Here is a 14,917-nt window from a genome sequence, read left to right on the forward strand (position 1 = left end):
TGTTAAAACAGAACCTAGTGTTCTAAGTTCATCATGAACTAAGTCTGATGAAAATAACTATTTTGGCAGGGATGAATTAATAGCATGCATTTTGGGTTATAGGAGCATCTCATTCACTTGAACCAATGTGATCATATCTTTAAAATGGTATGTAAAAGCCATCAATAATGTGGTTGCTAATATAGGTAGGTCCGGCTTATTTGCTGTTTGTATTTAAGGAGATGCTCACAACAAATTCTAGTTTATTTGGTGAATGCCTGAAAGTTGCATTATGAATTTAATATATAATTTTTAATTATATAAATAAATATATAAATAAAATTATATAAATAAAAGATTAATAAGATGAGAGTTCCAGTACTTTTTTTTAGAAAAAAAGCAATGAGCTGAACTAAATCAAAATAGATGTCATAACTTACAGTGAATGGCCTGCCTGCATTTTCAAAGATATGTTTAACAACTTCTATGGGAACTTTGACATAAGAGGATTATGGAAAAGAGAGGACAAATATTTCCATTCTCTAGAAAAACCAATTCTATCAAATTTCCAGTTTCATCACAAATAATTGCATCTTACATGATAAAAATATCCCCAAACTTCATTCTGTTTACAGTTTCTTTAATGAGCATATTTTGTTGTTGTTGTTGTTAGTTGCGAAGTTGTATCTGACCCATTGCGACACTATGGACAACATTCCTCCAGGCCTTCCTGTCCTCTACCATCTTCTGGAGTCCATTTAGGCTCACGCCTACTGCTTCAGTGACTCCATCCAGCCACCTCATTCTCTGTCGTCCCCTTCTTCTCTTGTCCTCAACCTTTCCCAGCATTAGGCTCTTCTCCAGTGAGTCCTTCCTTCTCATTAGGTGGCCAAAGTATTTGAGTTTCAACTTCAGGATTTGGCCTTCTAATATACTACTTAGGATTTAATGGTGCTTAAAGGACAGAGCTATATTCCATTCTGTTAAGTACCTTTTAATGATAGGGACTATAAACCAAGCTTTCTTTCCCAGCTAAGGATTCAAACTATTATTTTCTTATAAATGACATCAGCATAAGGCAACATTAGCTAACTGTATATAAATGCAGGCTCTGTGAATCAGTGTAGCTTCAAGAACAGACAATATTAAAAAAAGGTGAATCTGGAGATCCAAATTTAATGCCTAATGTGCCACTCCCTACAAATGATGAAACTATTGCACCTGTGCACAGAGTAAATTTATATATCACGTTAATCTGTTGTTTATCCAATAATGGTTCATTAAATAAAGCATAATGTTTAGCTTCCCCAGACATGCTGACCCACAAGACTATGGTTTACAGTTCATAATGACTGATTCCACACCAAATACAGTACAATATGTACAACTTCTTACAATGAGATTTTGGAGTTTGGGTGCAGTTTAATATATGAAATGTTTGTCTTGAGGTTTTCACAGACTAAAAACACTTACTGTACCATTTTTAAAAAACCGTATTTGCAATATTAGGCCAATATATTTCTCCTTTTGGAGAGCAAATGTATATTTTCTTCTCAAAAATTAAAACACTGCACTACAGGAACAAAAAAAATGACTGGTTTCAAAGAAGCTCTTATCTAGGCAGAAAGTTATACATTGTTGATAAAGTGACTAATTTATGTCTTATATCAAAACTGCATACACACAAACCCACGCCCTGCCCCAAATATGTGTTTTGGAAATGGATGTTATGCATGCCAATTCTAAAGCACTAGGAAAAAATACAAGATAATTACATAAAATGATTCTTACCTATAGGATATCCCAGTGCAAAGTCGTTGCTCTGAGTAGCAAAAATAGGAAACAGTCCAGCTTTGCTAAATCGTTTTTCAGGAGTGACTATCAACAATGTTAATGCACAGACTAAGAAGAATACAGATGCTTTGGCAATCAGGATGCTGTACAGAAAGGACCAATTCACATTGGAAAAATTCAGCAAGACCATATTTTTGAAGAGCAAAGCCGGGAGTGCAAATCGGGAGACAAAATTTCCTAATCCTTTGGCCTGAGTTGATGTAATTATATTAACTCTTCCAGCTATATATCCACAAAGGATAATGCCAAAGCACTGTAACAAAGCTGGAAAAAGCTTACTTATTGACATTGAAGGAGAATTACTGCTTAAATTCAGTTGATCCTCAAACTTGTTAGATATAAGACCAGACATATTAGTTGCAGAAAAGATATTCTTTGTGTTGATGTGAGTAAAAACATCCATGTTTATTCGTCCCTTCTGAAAATTTTAAAAGTCTGATCTGTAAAAGAAAAAAGCAATGTTTCTTGATCATTCCGAACTGATATTGCATTCTGTATTTTTTTCTAGTGCACTTCCAACATGTCAAGCCAAAAGCCATTTTCATATTATGTTGAATATTTATCATAGAGACAGAATATTGAAAACAAAAAATAAATCAGGTGACGTCAGGGTAATGGTGGACAGGAACTGAATTGCTTGTAGATAAACTAGTATGATTAATTTACTTCAGGGTAGACCTGCCAACCTAGTAAATCAAAAGCATGCAAATGCAAATAGATAAATAGGTACCACTTCGATGGGAAGGTAGCAACATTCCATGCATCTTTGGCATGTGCTCATGACACGTGACCATGGAAGCATCTTCCGACAATATTGGCTTGGCTAGGAAATGGCAATGAGCACAGCCCCCCTAGAGTCAGACACAATTGGAGAATGGAAATGTTTATCTTTATCTTTACCTTTACTCTGAATTTCCCTTTATAGAAAAACTAAAAATTCTTACAGAAAAATGTGTTGGCTGTAACAAGTGGGAATTAGGTAAAGGTAAAGGTTCCCCCGCACATGTGTGCTAGTCGTTTCCGACTCTAGGGGCCGGTGCTCATCTCCGTTTCAAAGCCGAAGAGCCAGCGCTTGTCCGAGGACGTCTCCGTGGTCATGTGGCCAGCATGACTAGACGCCAAAGGCGCACGGAACGCTGTTACCTTCCCACCGTAGTGGTCCCTATTTTTCTACTTGCATTTTTTACGTGCTTTTGAACTGCTAGGTGGGCAGACGCTGGGAAGAGTAACAGGCACTCACTGTTACGTGGCACTCGGGATTCGACCCACCAAACTGCCGACCTTCTGATCAACAAGCTCAGCGTCCTAACCCACTGAGCCACCGCGTCCCTATAAGTGGGAATTAGAACATAGTTAAATTTATAAAGAAATTATATTATAAATTTATAAAGAAATTACTTAAAAATATAAAGAAATTACTGATCTACAAATCAGGAGATTGTGAGTCTGCATTGACAAACAAAACCAAAACCAAAACCAAAAGGCAGAATAAAAATCTAAGAAAAAGAACTGGGATTCTATTCATCGAGCAGTGTGCCCATTTGTTTGGACTAGTGATGTAGTAGTAGTCCAGAATAATTGTGATCATGTCTGCTTCCCTTGTTTAGGATGACTATTACACTTAGGAATTCAATTAATTTAGGTTTAATTTAGGCAGTCACTGAAATATACTTGCAGGTATGAAATTTAAGTACACTTTCCTCTCAGAAATAGAAAGCTCAAAGAGAGGTTTGTCAGAGAAACTATACTGACTGGAATTGCAAAAGAAAAATCTCTGCGCCAGGAAGTAACATTGTTAAAACATGTGTATTCTTCCAATCATCTGGGGACATGAGAAATTTAAAAATAAAACATAAGAGACTGCTAATTTTTGAATTTCCTGTTTTTGAAAACCAACTAAACCGTCTGCCATCTGATTTTCTACACTGAGGCCTGAAGAAAAAAAATTCTACCTCAGTGGAAAAAAAGGAGGGGAAAAATACAAATATAATTTTGAACATACTTCAATTTTACTTTACTTAAAAGTTTTACCGCCAGGCAATGAAGGTATTAAAATTACTTAATCTGCCAAGCAATATTGCAATAATTTCATTGGGTAATTATTAGCAAGGGAAAAAGGAGTAAGTAATTGCAACAGGACGATGTCATTTTGTCCCAGTTGACCTGGCTTGAGTTTAAGAAAGGGATTATGAAAGCAAGAGAGAAGGGTGGGGGGGGGGGAGAAGGAGGGCAAAAATGGGTGACAACTGAACAAAAATATATACATCCATTTTAATTAAAATCCTGAATTCCTTCTAATATTTACGCCATGTGTAAAAACACAAATCACACAACGCCAATGCATCAGGGGAGCAGCTCTAAGCAGCGATTAAAGGCAGTGTGGACTAGGAACTGGAAGTCTGCGGGCACAAAACCGACTTTGGGCCCCTCACATCCAGCCTTAGGACAAAGATAACTGGCAAGGCTACTTCCAGACACGTTGCCGAGATAACTGCAGAGTCTTCTGATCTAAAGGCTTATTTTCTGAGATTCTAACGGCTCCTCAGGCGGCCACGGCAAGTAATACCCGCGTGTCGACTTTCTGAACGTTTGGATGGAAGCGTTAAAGCTAATGAGGCAACTAAATCGCTACGGGTCGACTGATTTTAAGAAACGCATCCGACCCCAGGGTTAGGTCTTTAAACAGAAGACTCTACACACACACACACACACACACACACACAGAAAGACAGACAGACACACACAGTCACCTCCTCTCACACGCCCGCGCCGGAGCTGCGAGAGAAGCGCTCGTTCTCAGCCGACGGGCCCACCCGGCAGCCAATAGGATGGCGTTTACGAGGAACAGGAAAGGACTGGTGGCGAGTTTGAGTCGATTTGCACGCAGAACGAAGAGCGGCGGCCGGTGCTAAACCGGCGGCAGAGGCGCGGGCGAGAGTGCCAGGCTCCCACAGAGCGCCAAGCCCACCCACCCTCTTTCCCTGCTCCTGGCTGTCACTGGGCACAAAAAGAGGCCCCACGGAGGAGGCTCCTTACAAGGGCAACAACCTCCGAAATGCCCCCCCCTCGCCCCCCAACTCAGCGCGTTTGTTGTTGTTAGCTGCGAAGTCGCGTCCGACTCATCGCGACCCTATGGACAACGTTCCTCCAGGCCTTCCTGTCCTCTACCATCTTCTGGAGTCCATCTAAGCTCACGCCTACTGCTTCAGTGACTCCATCCAGCCACCTCATTCTCTGTCGTCCCCTTCTTTTCTTGCCCTCGACCTTTCCCAGCATGAGGCTCTTCTCCAGGGAGTCCTTCCTTCTCATTAGGTGGCCAAAGTATTTGAGTTTTAGCTTCAGGATCTGGCCTTCTAAAGAGCAGTCAGGGTGGATCTCCTCTAGGACTGACCGCTTTGATCGCCTGGCAGTCCAAGGGACTCGCAGGAGTCTTCTCCAGCGCGTTAGCTCCGGGGAATGCCACATGCCCACCCACTGGCTAAAGCCCAGTCCGTGGCTAGCAGCCCAAGCGTGGCCCAGAGGGAGAAGGCTGGAAGCCCCCCCTCCTCACTCACTGCGTCGCCTTGGAAGCCGGCTATTCCTTCCTTCCTTCCCGCGTCCTCTCAATTCCCAGCTCCCCACACAGCGAGCAGCTGCTCGGTTTCCAAGGTGAGCCAACCCGGCGAGGCGAGCTGGAGCCTGCTGTGACTACCACCCCCGGTCGCCCGCCCGCCCGTCCGTCCGTCCGCGCGCCTCCTGCAGCTGCTGTTCGCGGGGCCAGGGCGCCTCTGCCTCCATTACCTGCCCTCCCCCTACGGGGGCTGCAACACCGAGAGCAAAAGCAGACCGGGCATCTCCGGCCCTGCCGTGTGGGCGGGGGAAACCTGTCGTCTTGACGGGAGCAGCTCGCGTGGGGATGAACCCGGCTGCGTGTGAGCTCACCGCAGAGGCGGGTCCAGCTGGCAGAGCCCGCCCCGCCTCTGGGTCTAGCCAAGATGGCGGTGGGGTCGTCGGGGTTGCTGCGGCTGCACCAGAAGGGGAGAAGCGGCTCTCCGACCCCCCGTGGCATCCCCAGCGGCTGATTGCATTGCCTCCGTTTACCCAAGCTTAGCTCTCCTCCGCGTCGCCTCCTTTTTCTAAAGAGCCCGTGGCCGTAGACCTTGTGCCGCGGGCGTTTACTCAGAAGTAATCCCTCCGTGCCCGAATGGGGCTCCCTTGCCATATGACGCGGGCGCAGCGTTGCAACCTTCTGAGGTAAACCTGCTGCATTGGAGCTGGTGTATGCCGCTGCGTTAATCTGTTGAGGCTGGTTTCTTAGGCTTTATTAGCCTAGAGCAGGGGTAGGCAACCTCGGCTCTTTTATGACTCATGGACTTCAACTCCCAGAATTCCTGAGTCAGCTATGGGAGTTGAAGTCCATGAGTCATAAAAGAGCCGAGGTTGCCTACCCCTGGCCTAGAGATTCTGATTATTATTATTTGTTTTCCAATATCCAGCGGTCCCTTAGTTTTTTTTTATTTTATTATTTTATCTTTTGTATATAACTGGTTGTCCTGATAGCCAGAGAAGGCTTTTCCCCCACTGCTGAGTTGAAGCGCTCTTCCACCGGCCTTGAGTGTGTACAAAACTATACAGGCAGCCAATTCCTGTCCTATTTTTATTTCCTCTGGAAAGTCAAACTCGCCACCTGACTTCCTTGTAAGGCAGAGGTGATAATAGTTTTGACACACCTGGAAGCTGCCCTTGGTGCAGAAATAAAGGGGAAATGTTAACTGGCTAAGCCTCTGTTAGTTGTGAGGAAGCAAGAAGAAAGCAGAAGAAAAAGGCATTGGCAAGGTAGATTCATATGCTAATAGGAAAATGCTGTGGCCAAGTCAGCTGCCTTCTTTTTAAACTTTCATGTAAAGAAAAAAAGGGAACACAAAAAGAATAACAAACAAAGGCAAGCTTTTTAAATGTGAAACTACTTTCTCATTGAAAAAAGTTTTTTTCCTGCACTATGCTCAATAAATCCATTAGTTTTTGTGTTTTTGATAAAACACAAATATTTGGAATGTTATTTAGAATTACAGCCACATCTTTAAATTATGTCTCCCTAAACAAACTCATGAATGCAGAACCAAGATGAAATAATTGCAGGATTGTAAAAGTTCTCTCCAACATTTTATACTTACGACATAATGAAGCTGAAAACCAATCCTTTTTAAACATTCTCTAGCATATCTAATATGAAAAGTCATTTGTGGAATAAATTTCATGTCAGGATTATAACAGTGAATATTGATTAACCACTGATTTGTTAATATCTGAACACTTCATTCCAAAGTTCTTGCTAATAACTAATATCCACTTTAATGCTCAACTTTAGTTGCTAATATTTAGTTGTCTTAATGTAGATGCTGAATCTCCTCATATCTATTTTGGCAGCATAATATGTGCTTATCTTTTTCAGTCAGCCAACACTGCCCTCCGCTTTCTCTGAGAAAATAAGAACACATCTCACATATTTCAGTTTGAAATAAGCAAACCAGCATAAAATTCAACAACTCTTACTTTCTAGCTTAATCAGAATCTCCCCCCCTATTTTAATGTTTAAATTATCCTGTATATGTCAGCTTATCAATGCAGTAATGCCTTGTTTCATTATCCAAAAACTGAAGTTCCTCGTTAACATCAGTATTTTAAAGCTTAATTTTAAAATTCTTCCATTCTTCTCAATCTATCCAGACAAGGATGTGTTTATGTAGTGGTAACTCTCAATATTGCTATAGAAACTGAAAAGAATAAACCAAAGCTTAAGTCATAGTAGATATATACAAGTAGTCCTTGACTTATGACCACAATTAGGACATCAATCCCAGCAATCTTAGTTGCTATTGTAACTCTAAACATGTGAGTCATTAAGCAGGAAGTGAAGAGAGTCCAGGTAAGGAGCATGGGGGTGCCCCACTGAGGTTGGGGAGGCTCAATGTAGGGCACACACAAATTGGGGGGGTTGTGCAGCATGACGTGAGTGTAGGGAGCGTACGGAGGCCAGGGGAAGAATAAGCTGTGGTTCAGGGATATCTTGGCACACTGAGAGGGAATTCAGTGCCCCAGGGCTACATGGAATCTCCAGAGCTTTGTCTGTGACCACAGGGTACTTGCTGTGTGTTTTAATACTTATTTTGCTACAACAGAAGCTGTAGTAGCCTACGTCTCTAAACCTTTTAAAAGAACACAATGTGCACTTTAGTCTCCATATCTGCAAAAAGCTATTATTTTGATTCAGTTACCTCTCTGCAAATACTTGTAAATGCTTCATTGAGACAATTCCACCCTCTTTAAAAGAGGCAGTGATCAGGCCCTTCTTTTTTTTTAATAAAATAAAATAAAATAAAATTGAAAATTGTATTATTGTAAAGCACAATTACCGTACATTGTATTATGTGAATACAGTAGTGCTTATACAGTATTCACTGGAGGTTATTAAGACTAATGTTTAGATAACTTAAACCTTTGAACACTAAAAAAATATATCAATATTAACTATGCTTTTTAAAAATATTTTAATTTACATCTAAAGCTAAATGTGGCATTAAGTAGGCCATTCATGAAAAGGCCAGTGGCTAATATTCCCCTCCTGGGCAAGGTGTTTGAATGGATGGTGGCCCATTAGCTCTAGGTTCTCTTGGGCGCAGTTGACTTTCTATATGCATTTCAATCCTGTTTCAAGATGGCTATGAAATAGAAACCATCTTTGGTTGCCTTGTGGGAATGACTTATGCTGAGGAAAAATGGGGAGTGCGGTCCTATTGGGTCCTTCTGGACCTTTTAGAGACTCTCAGTACTATTAATCATGGGATCCTGATTGTGAAAAGTTGGCTTGTGAGGGCGCTGTAGTACAGTGGTTCCACTCCTAGGATGACTATTTCTAAAATATGATGCTGTGGGATTACTCTTCTGCCTCATGGTGGTTGGGTTATGGAGTTCTCCAGGGCTCCAGTATATTACCTATACCTTTTTTAACACCTACCTGAAACAGTTGGTAGAAGTCAGGAATGTGGGTTGAGATGACCCCTACCCCGCACCCCAGTTACCATTGCTGGGAAAGGTCATTACTATGGAGATGAAGCCCAGATCTAGCCCTGCCTCTAACTCAGGTGAGGCACAGTTGGTGTCTGAATCAGTGCTTGGTCAGCGTAATGGACTAGATGAGGGCCAATAAACTGAGACTCAGTCCAGAGAAGATGAGATACAGTGTGTATGTGGTCTCCTGCTAGTCCTATCTGCACTTGCTCTAAAGGAGATTTGCATTTGGGTGTGGTCCTAGATCCATCACTGTTACTAGTAGTAGTCTTGGTAGCTTCAACTGATCAGCTGCAACTGATTTAATATCTATGACCTTACCTGGGCAGAGTCAACTAACAGATTATTCAGACTGGTAATTTGTCAGTTGGATTACTGCAACATGTTGTTTGTATGGCTGCCTTTAAATCAGCCTGGGGACCTCCAGCTGATTCAAAACAGAGTCTACTCTAGACTACTCAAGAGCCTGATGTATACAAACATATTATGCCAGTGTTTTCCATCTACATCCACTGCAAATTGTTTTCCAGCCCTAATTCACACTGCTGCTTTTCACCTTTAAAGACCTAAACAGTTTAGGACTAGGTCACTACAGGATGTGACTTTTCCCACATGTATTTCTTTTGAGTCTTAAAAATCTTCTAATGGATCCCCTGCAGATCCATCCAGCAAAAGTGGCGATATGGGTCCACGTAAGGGGAAGAGCTATTTCTGTAGTAGTAGCCCGTTTATGGAATTCTCTCCCTAAAGAGGTTCAACTGGTGCCCACATTGGCATTATTTTGGCATGAGGTGACAGCCTGTTTTCTCAAGGTTTTAAATTGTATTTTAATTCATATTGTTTTAGTTTGCATTTGATTTCATCATATATTTTAATTTGAATTGTATTTGTGGGTGGGTGTATGTGCATGGGTGTGATTTAATCCAGATGCCTAACTCTATTCCATAACGCTAAGCAAAGTGTGTTAATATATGGTACATTTTAAACAAATTGCCATTTATTTAATTGAGGCCTAAGTGGCATTCGGTTGTCATGGGTCTGCCTTATAAATTTCAAAATAAGGAAATTGGATGTTGTCAATTTTTATTGCAAGTAGTCCCCACTTAATAACCACTTGTTCAGTGACTGTTCAAAGGCACGCTGGCACTGAAAGAAGTGATGACCGGTCCTTGTGGTCACGTGACCTCCGTTTTCAATTTTCCCAGCTGGCTTCAGACAAGCAGTCATTGGAGAAAGTCTATGGGGGGCCACAAGTCATGATCATGAGACGTCTCACTTAATGACCATGGGTGACTCATTTACAGACAATAGCCAGGAGTGCCATTGCTAATGGAGTGGTCCCATGAGGTTTTGCTTAATGACCACTTTGCTTAATAAGAGAGTTGCTGGTCCCAGTAATGGTTGTTAAGCAAGGACTACTTTTCCAGTATAGAGATCTAACTAAACAAACAAAAGAGCACCATCTAGTGGTCAGTTTTCAATGTGAAGCAGAAAAGTCAGTTTTATTAAAAATCCACATGTAGATGTTTTAAAATGAAAAGCAGAATCTTAAGCTCATATAGATTTAATATGTCAATTAAATTTCTTAACAAAACAAAAATTTTAGATGGAGATAATACAATTCTGGGCGCTGGGAAGAATATCCAAGTATGATAATCACTAATGAACTGGCACAATCAAAGAGGATTGCACTGAATTACCCGTTGTATATACAGTCCCTCTGATGTATTTGTGCTTTGGTGGCAACTCAATAATGAGATTCTAAACCAGAAAGGTTATCAGCCCACATTTTGCATATAACAAAGGCAAATACAGCTCCATCTGACAAACCTTTGCATCATTTTAATTTTTATTCCTTTGCGCATGCAGAAAAATCACTTGCCATTTAGTTTCTCATGTACATATACTTTAAGATAAGCATGTTAATAACCTAAAGTCAAATAGAAACAATTTTATTTACAATATGGGCATGTTTTATTCCATGATATATGTGCAATTTTATAAAAAGAGGGGCATGGGTCATATATTTTAAATGCATATCCTGTTATTTCACAATTGATTTGATTCATATGAAAAGGATTTAAATTTTGTCTTTTTTCAAATTTTAAACACATCCATCTCAAATTTCCATGAATTCATCCATCCAAGACGCTGCTAGAATAAAATTGCAGTCTGTTAAGTCTTTTGCAATTCATTATATTGTATTTCTTTACAGTAAGATGCTACAGAGTGAATACTGTGGGTTGTATGTTGCTTGAATATCACACATGATAAAGTATAAATGTTATATTTGAAATTCACAGTGGGTCTGAAGACAATAAGTTTTAGATCTTGTTTCTTTTCAAAGCTGCCATTTAGACTCAAGGCACCAAGGTGTTTCAAGGCACTAGTGGTGAAAGTCTGATTTTATTTTCCCGTTTACTTATTGTGCATAAATAAATATGTACTCTAAAACATCTCTACTAAAATGTGTTAAACATGTTGTTTTTAATATATATCTGGTGAAAGAAAAAGACGTGTGGTTTACACAACCAAAACAAATCTCTTCTCCTTTGAAATATTTTCTTACAGTATTTAGCATAAATTCTTTGAGGAAGATTCCTATAAAAGAGAAAGTGCTAACAAATTATCCTCTGAGAAAGAGAGAAGACAGCGTTTCTCTCTGAAGGCCACATCACATTCTGCACGTTAAGGCTTTGGTTGGAATTTCAGATCATATTGCACTAGAATTAAATTTGCCAGTTTAAAAAAAAAGATGATTTTCTAAACCCCAGAAAAATGGCAGCTATTTATTATTAGTAGTAGTAGTTATAGTAAGAAATGTTATCTGGTATGTGCTTATAACAAGCACAGTAAGATAAAATAACTAAGCGGAGTACAGGTATTTTTATTATTTGCCTGCTCTTTCTATTCCTGGCTGACTATACTTCTTCACGTCTTGACTAATTTTTCCTAAACTGGTTCTTGCTGGACATTTTGGGATGCTAAGTCCCATCATTCCTAATCAGCAATGGTCAAGGTGGTTAAACGATAAGAGATTTGGAATTGATACCTCACTGGAGCCAGAAAGCACCAAGTTGAAGAAAACTGATCCTGATTTACTGGTAGAAGAACAGTGCTCTATTTATTTATTTATAATGGCCAATCTACTAGCATAAAAGTGAGTACCAGTATGTCAGGCCCTTTTGTTGATCAATCAGTTTGTCCAACTTTTCTAGCTCAAAAAGTTCTATTACGTTAATTACTGCAATTGCAGTGAATTTGGAATTTCTTCCTGCAATATTCCCTTTAAATGCTTAAGAAATTGGCTATCAAACTACATATACAAAGATGCAGAGACCTTGGAGCATTTAAAAAAATCTGTGTAATACAGAAAACGTAAACATTCCAGTTTCTGCAACAAAATGTAAATAATCATTCAATTTTTTCCCATCATGTTGAAGTTGTTTATAATCCACACATACATACTGTACAACGCCAATCAGATTAAAACTGGAATGATTAATTTGTATGAATGTCAGAAGTACATACAAACAGGGCAACAGTCCACTGTGAAAAATCTAATTGTAGACTATATATCGCTCTGAAAAGTGCCGAAACGTATTTGTGATTGTAGTTTATGTAAATCGCTGATATCAGCAAAATTTGTGTGGGTAAAGGTTTTGGATCCTGAAAGGTATTCATTACATACCAATTCTATCACAGAAGTGGGTTCAAAGAATGAACCTCAACACTAAGACAAAATCTATTTTAATCCAAAAAAGTAAACTTAAAAACAACATACACACACAAAGAGAAAATGTAAAGTTATATTCTCTGCTCTTTAGTTCCATCCTTTATCATAAACAGGAAATACACAAAAGGGTATCTTTGCTGATAAGGCCACTAATACAAATACCACCATGAATGCTTTCGAGCGTATCCTCAGACCTTTTCCTCAAATACGTGAGTGTACTTTTCATGTATTTGACTTTCCACAATTGTTGTGCATCATATTAAACACATCGATTCATCAATGCTTCTGCTTCTTTCCATCTCATGACATCGTTGCTCAGCAGCAGCTGCAGAGGTGAAGTCAAAAAAAGTCAAGAACAACAGTCGTGGCAGTGCCATTGAAACCCTGCTCCTCTGTATGTGCATGCAGTGTCACAACAGGTAGAAAGCGGGTGCAGCTTCGATCATGCTGCAGTGACTGCCATCTTGATTTTTTTTACCTCCTTTACAGATGCTGCTAACATCATTTGAAAAATCACTCTCCTGTCTCTACCTTGTGAAGTATTAAGCAGATAAAATGAGGTCCTTGAAATTAAATCTTCATAATTTATTTCCCATAAGTAGATACTGTATTTGTTTTTATTTTATGATTACTTATTTATTAAATTTATATGCTGTCCATCTCCCCGTCAAGCCACTCTGGGTAGCTTATCATGTGAATTTCAGTACAGAATCATTCTTCAAGGCTTCTTGCTATATGTTGATATCAGTTAGGTAGAATGAACATTGTAAATTGCCAAATCCATTTATTGACAGGCAGGATTCCAAAAGCATAGGGTCCCAACCCTTAGTAACCAAGTCTTTTCTTGCACCTTTTCAGGTAAAGAAAATCCTGGGAAAGGAATTATCATTGCTGCAAAATCAGAACGTAAATACTAAACTCTTTTGAACCCAGGTTGAAAACTTAATGAGAGTTTGTAAAAGCTCAACTGATTTTGTTCTATAGTTAGACACTTCCTACATAGAGTTGGATGTTTCATTAGTAGGTGCCACGCAAAAGAAAAAAAAAAGCTGCTTGAAGCACATATGAACCAAATAAAAATTTCTCTTACTCAAAAGTTTCAACTTGTACCATAATTAAAAATGGAGGTCCAGCACATAGATATTAGCAAAAAGTCACAGAAAGTCTTAGTGGCATCCTTTGATACTTGGATACGCTAAATAATTGTTGAGTATCGGTCTTTCACGGATCAAAATACAGGCTATTATAGTCAACATTACATATAAATGGGAAGCTTTGGGTACGATACATCTTAGAAGGGAGGTCTAATAGTAGAACCATTAGTGAAGTGATGGTGTAATCCTCAAGATGACAATGATGCTCAATCATCCAAACCTAATGACTGAGTGCACAGTATTTTTCTTTTTTAATTCTCCACTTCAATCCAATTGAGCCCAACAGCTAGACTGAGATGCATTTGTGAAAGCTGTAATGGAGGTTATAAGCAATCTTGGTGGCAACATTCTTTTGGTCTCTGAAAGGCTACAATTCATTACAGATCAAATAGATTGCCTGAGAAAATGTCACGTAATTATCCCACTCTCCTCCTAGAGGTGGAATGTAGCAATTACTGTGCCACACTTTCTTTTTTAATGGTCAAACGGGCCAGATCAAATTGATGAGTAATCTCACAGAGATTACAGTTAAAAAGTGAACCAAACTTCCATCCATAGAAATATGGAAGATTTTCATCTTCAGGAATTACATCTAAGAATATTACGCTACAAAGGCAAGGAAACTTTTCTCTCCTTGCTGATGACAAGGCGGAGCAAAACTGCAACAAATGATAGTTTCAAAAAGTCCTGAAGATAGTTTTCAAGGTAACGATACTTTGGCACTTAACTGGAAGCACGTTCCACTAGCATCAGTAGAACTAAATGCCAAAAAATGGAGAATAAGTTCTCAGTCACCCTGTATCTAAACCAAGGTAGGCAGGCCATTCAGAACAGGTCCTTGAGCTTCACCAAATTAAATGGGAAAATAAAAAGAAATAGCTTGATCTAAAGATGGAGAGTTGTGCTCAAATGTGCTGTTGGAGAAGGAGCATTGTGACACGTGGAGAGGTTCAAAGAACATGTAAGGACAACAGTCATCCTGAAAGGGATTAGAAGCCCACTTCACCGTGGGATTGGTGGAAGTGGCGGAGCACCTCTTTCTCTGCGACTGGATCCACCTAAAGAAAGAGAAAGCATGATGGATTTATCAAAATCTATGTGTGTTCTTTGTTGGATGGAAACAGGTGTTGAAAAATTAAGCATATAG

General features: G+C 39.7%; 2 protein-coding genes across 6 annotated transcripts in view; both read right to left on the reverse strand.

The window, feature by feature from the left end:
• GPR155 (G protein-coupled receptor 155) overlaps positions 1-2,262 on the reverse strand; it is a 35,069-nt gene extending 32,807 nt beyond the window's left edge. For both annotated transcript variants that reach the window (XM_083348527.1, XM_083348528.1), the window contains exon 1: positions 1,771-2,262. In XM_083348527.1, coding sequence (XP_083204653.1) covers positions 1,771-2,236 — 466 coding nt within the window. In that variant the 5' untranslated portion in view covers positions 2,237-2,262. The remainder of the gene's footprint in view (positions 1-1,770) is intronic.
• Positions 2,263-10,338: 8,076 nt separating this feature from the next.
• The window catches only part of WIPF1 (WAS/WASL interacting protein family member 1), a 73,020-nt gene continuing 68,441 nt past the window's right edge, over positions 10,339-14,917 (reverse strand). For all 4 annotated transcript variants that reach the window (XM_083348529.1, XM_083348531.1, XM_083348532.1 and 1 more), the window contains exon 8: positions 10,339-14,828. In XM_083348529.1, coding sequence (XP_083204655.1) covers positions 14,773-14,828 — 56 coding nt within the window. In that variant the 3' untranslated portion in view covers positions 10,339-14,772. The remainder of the gene's footprint in view (positions 14,829-14,917) is intronic.

Source organism: Vipera ursinii, assembly GCF_947247035.1.
Source record: "Vipera ursinii genome assembly, chromosome: 1".
Taxonomy (NCBI): Eukaryota; Metazoa; Chordata; class Lepidosauria; order Squamata; family Viperidae; genus Vipera; species Vipera ursinii.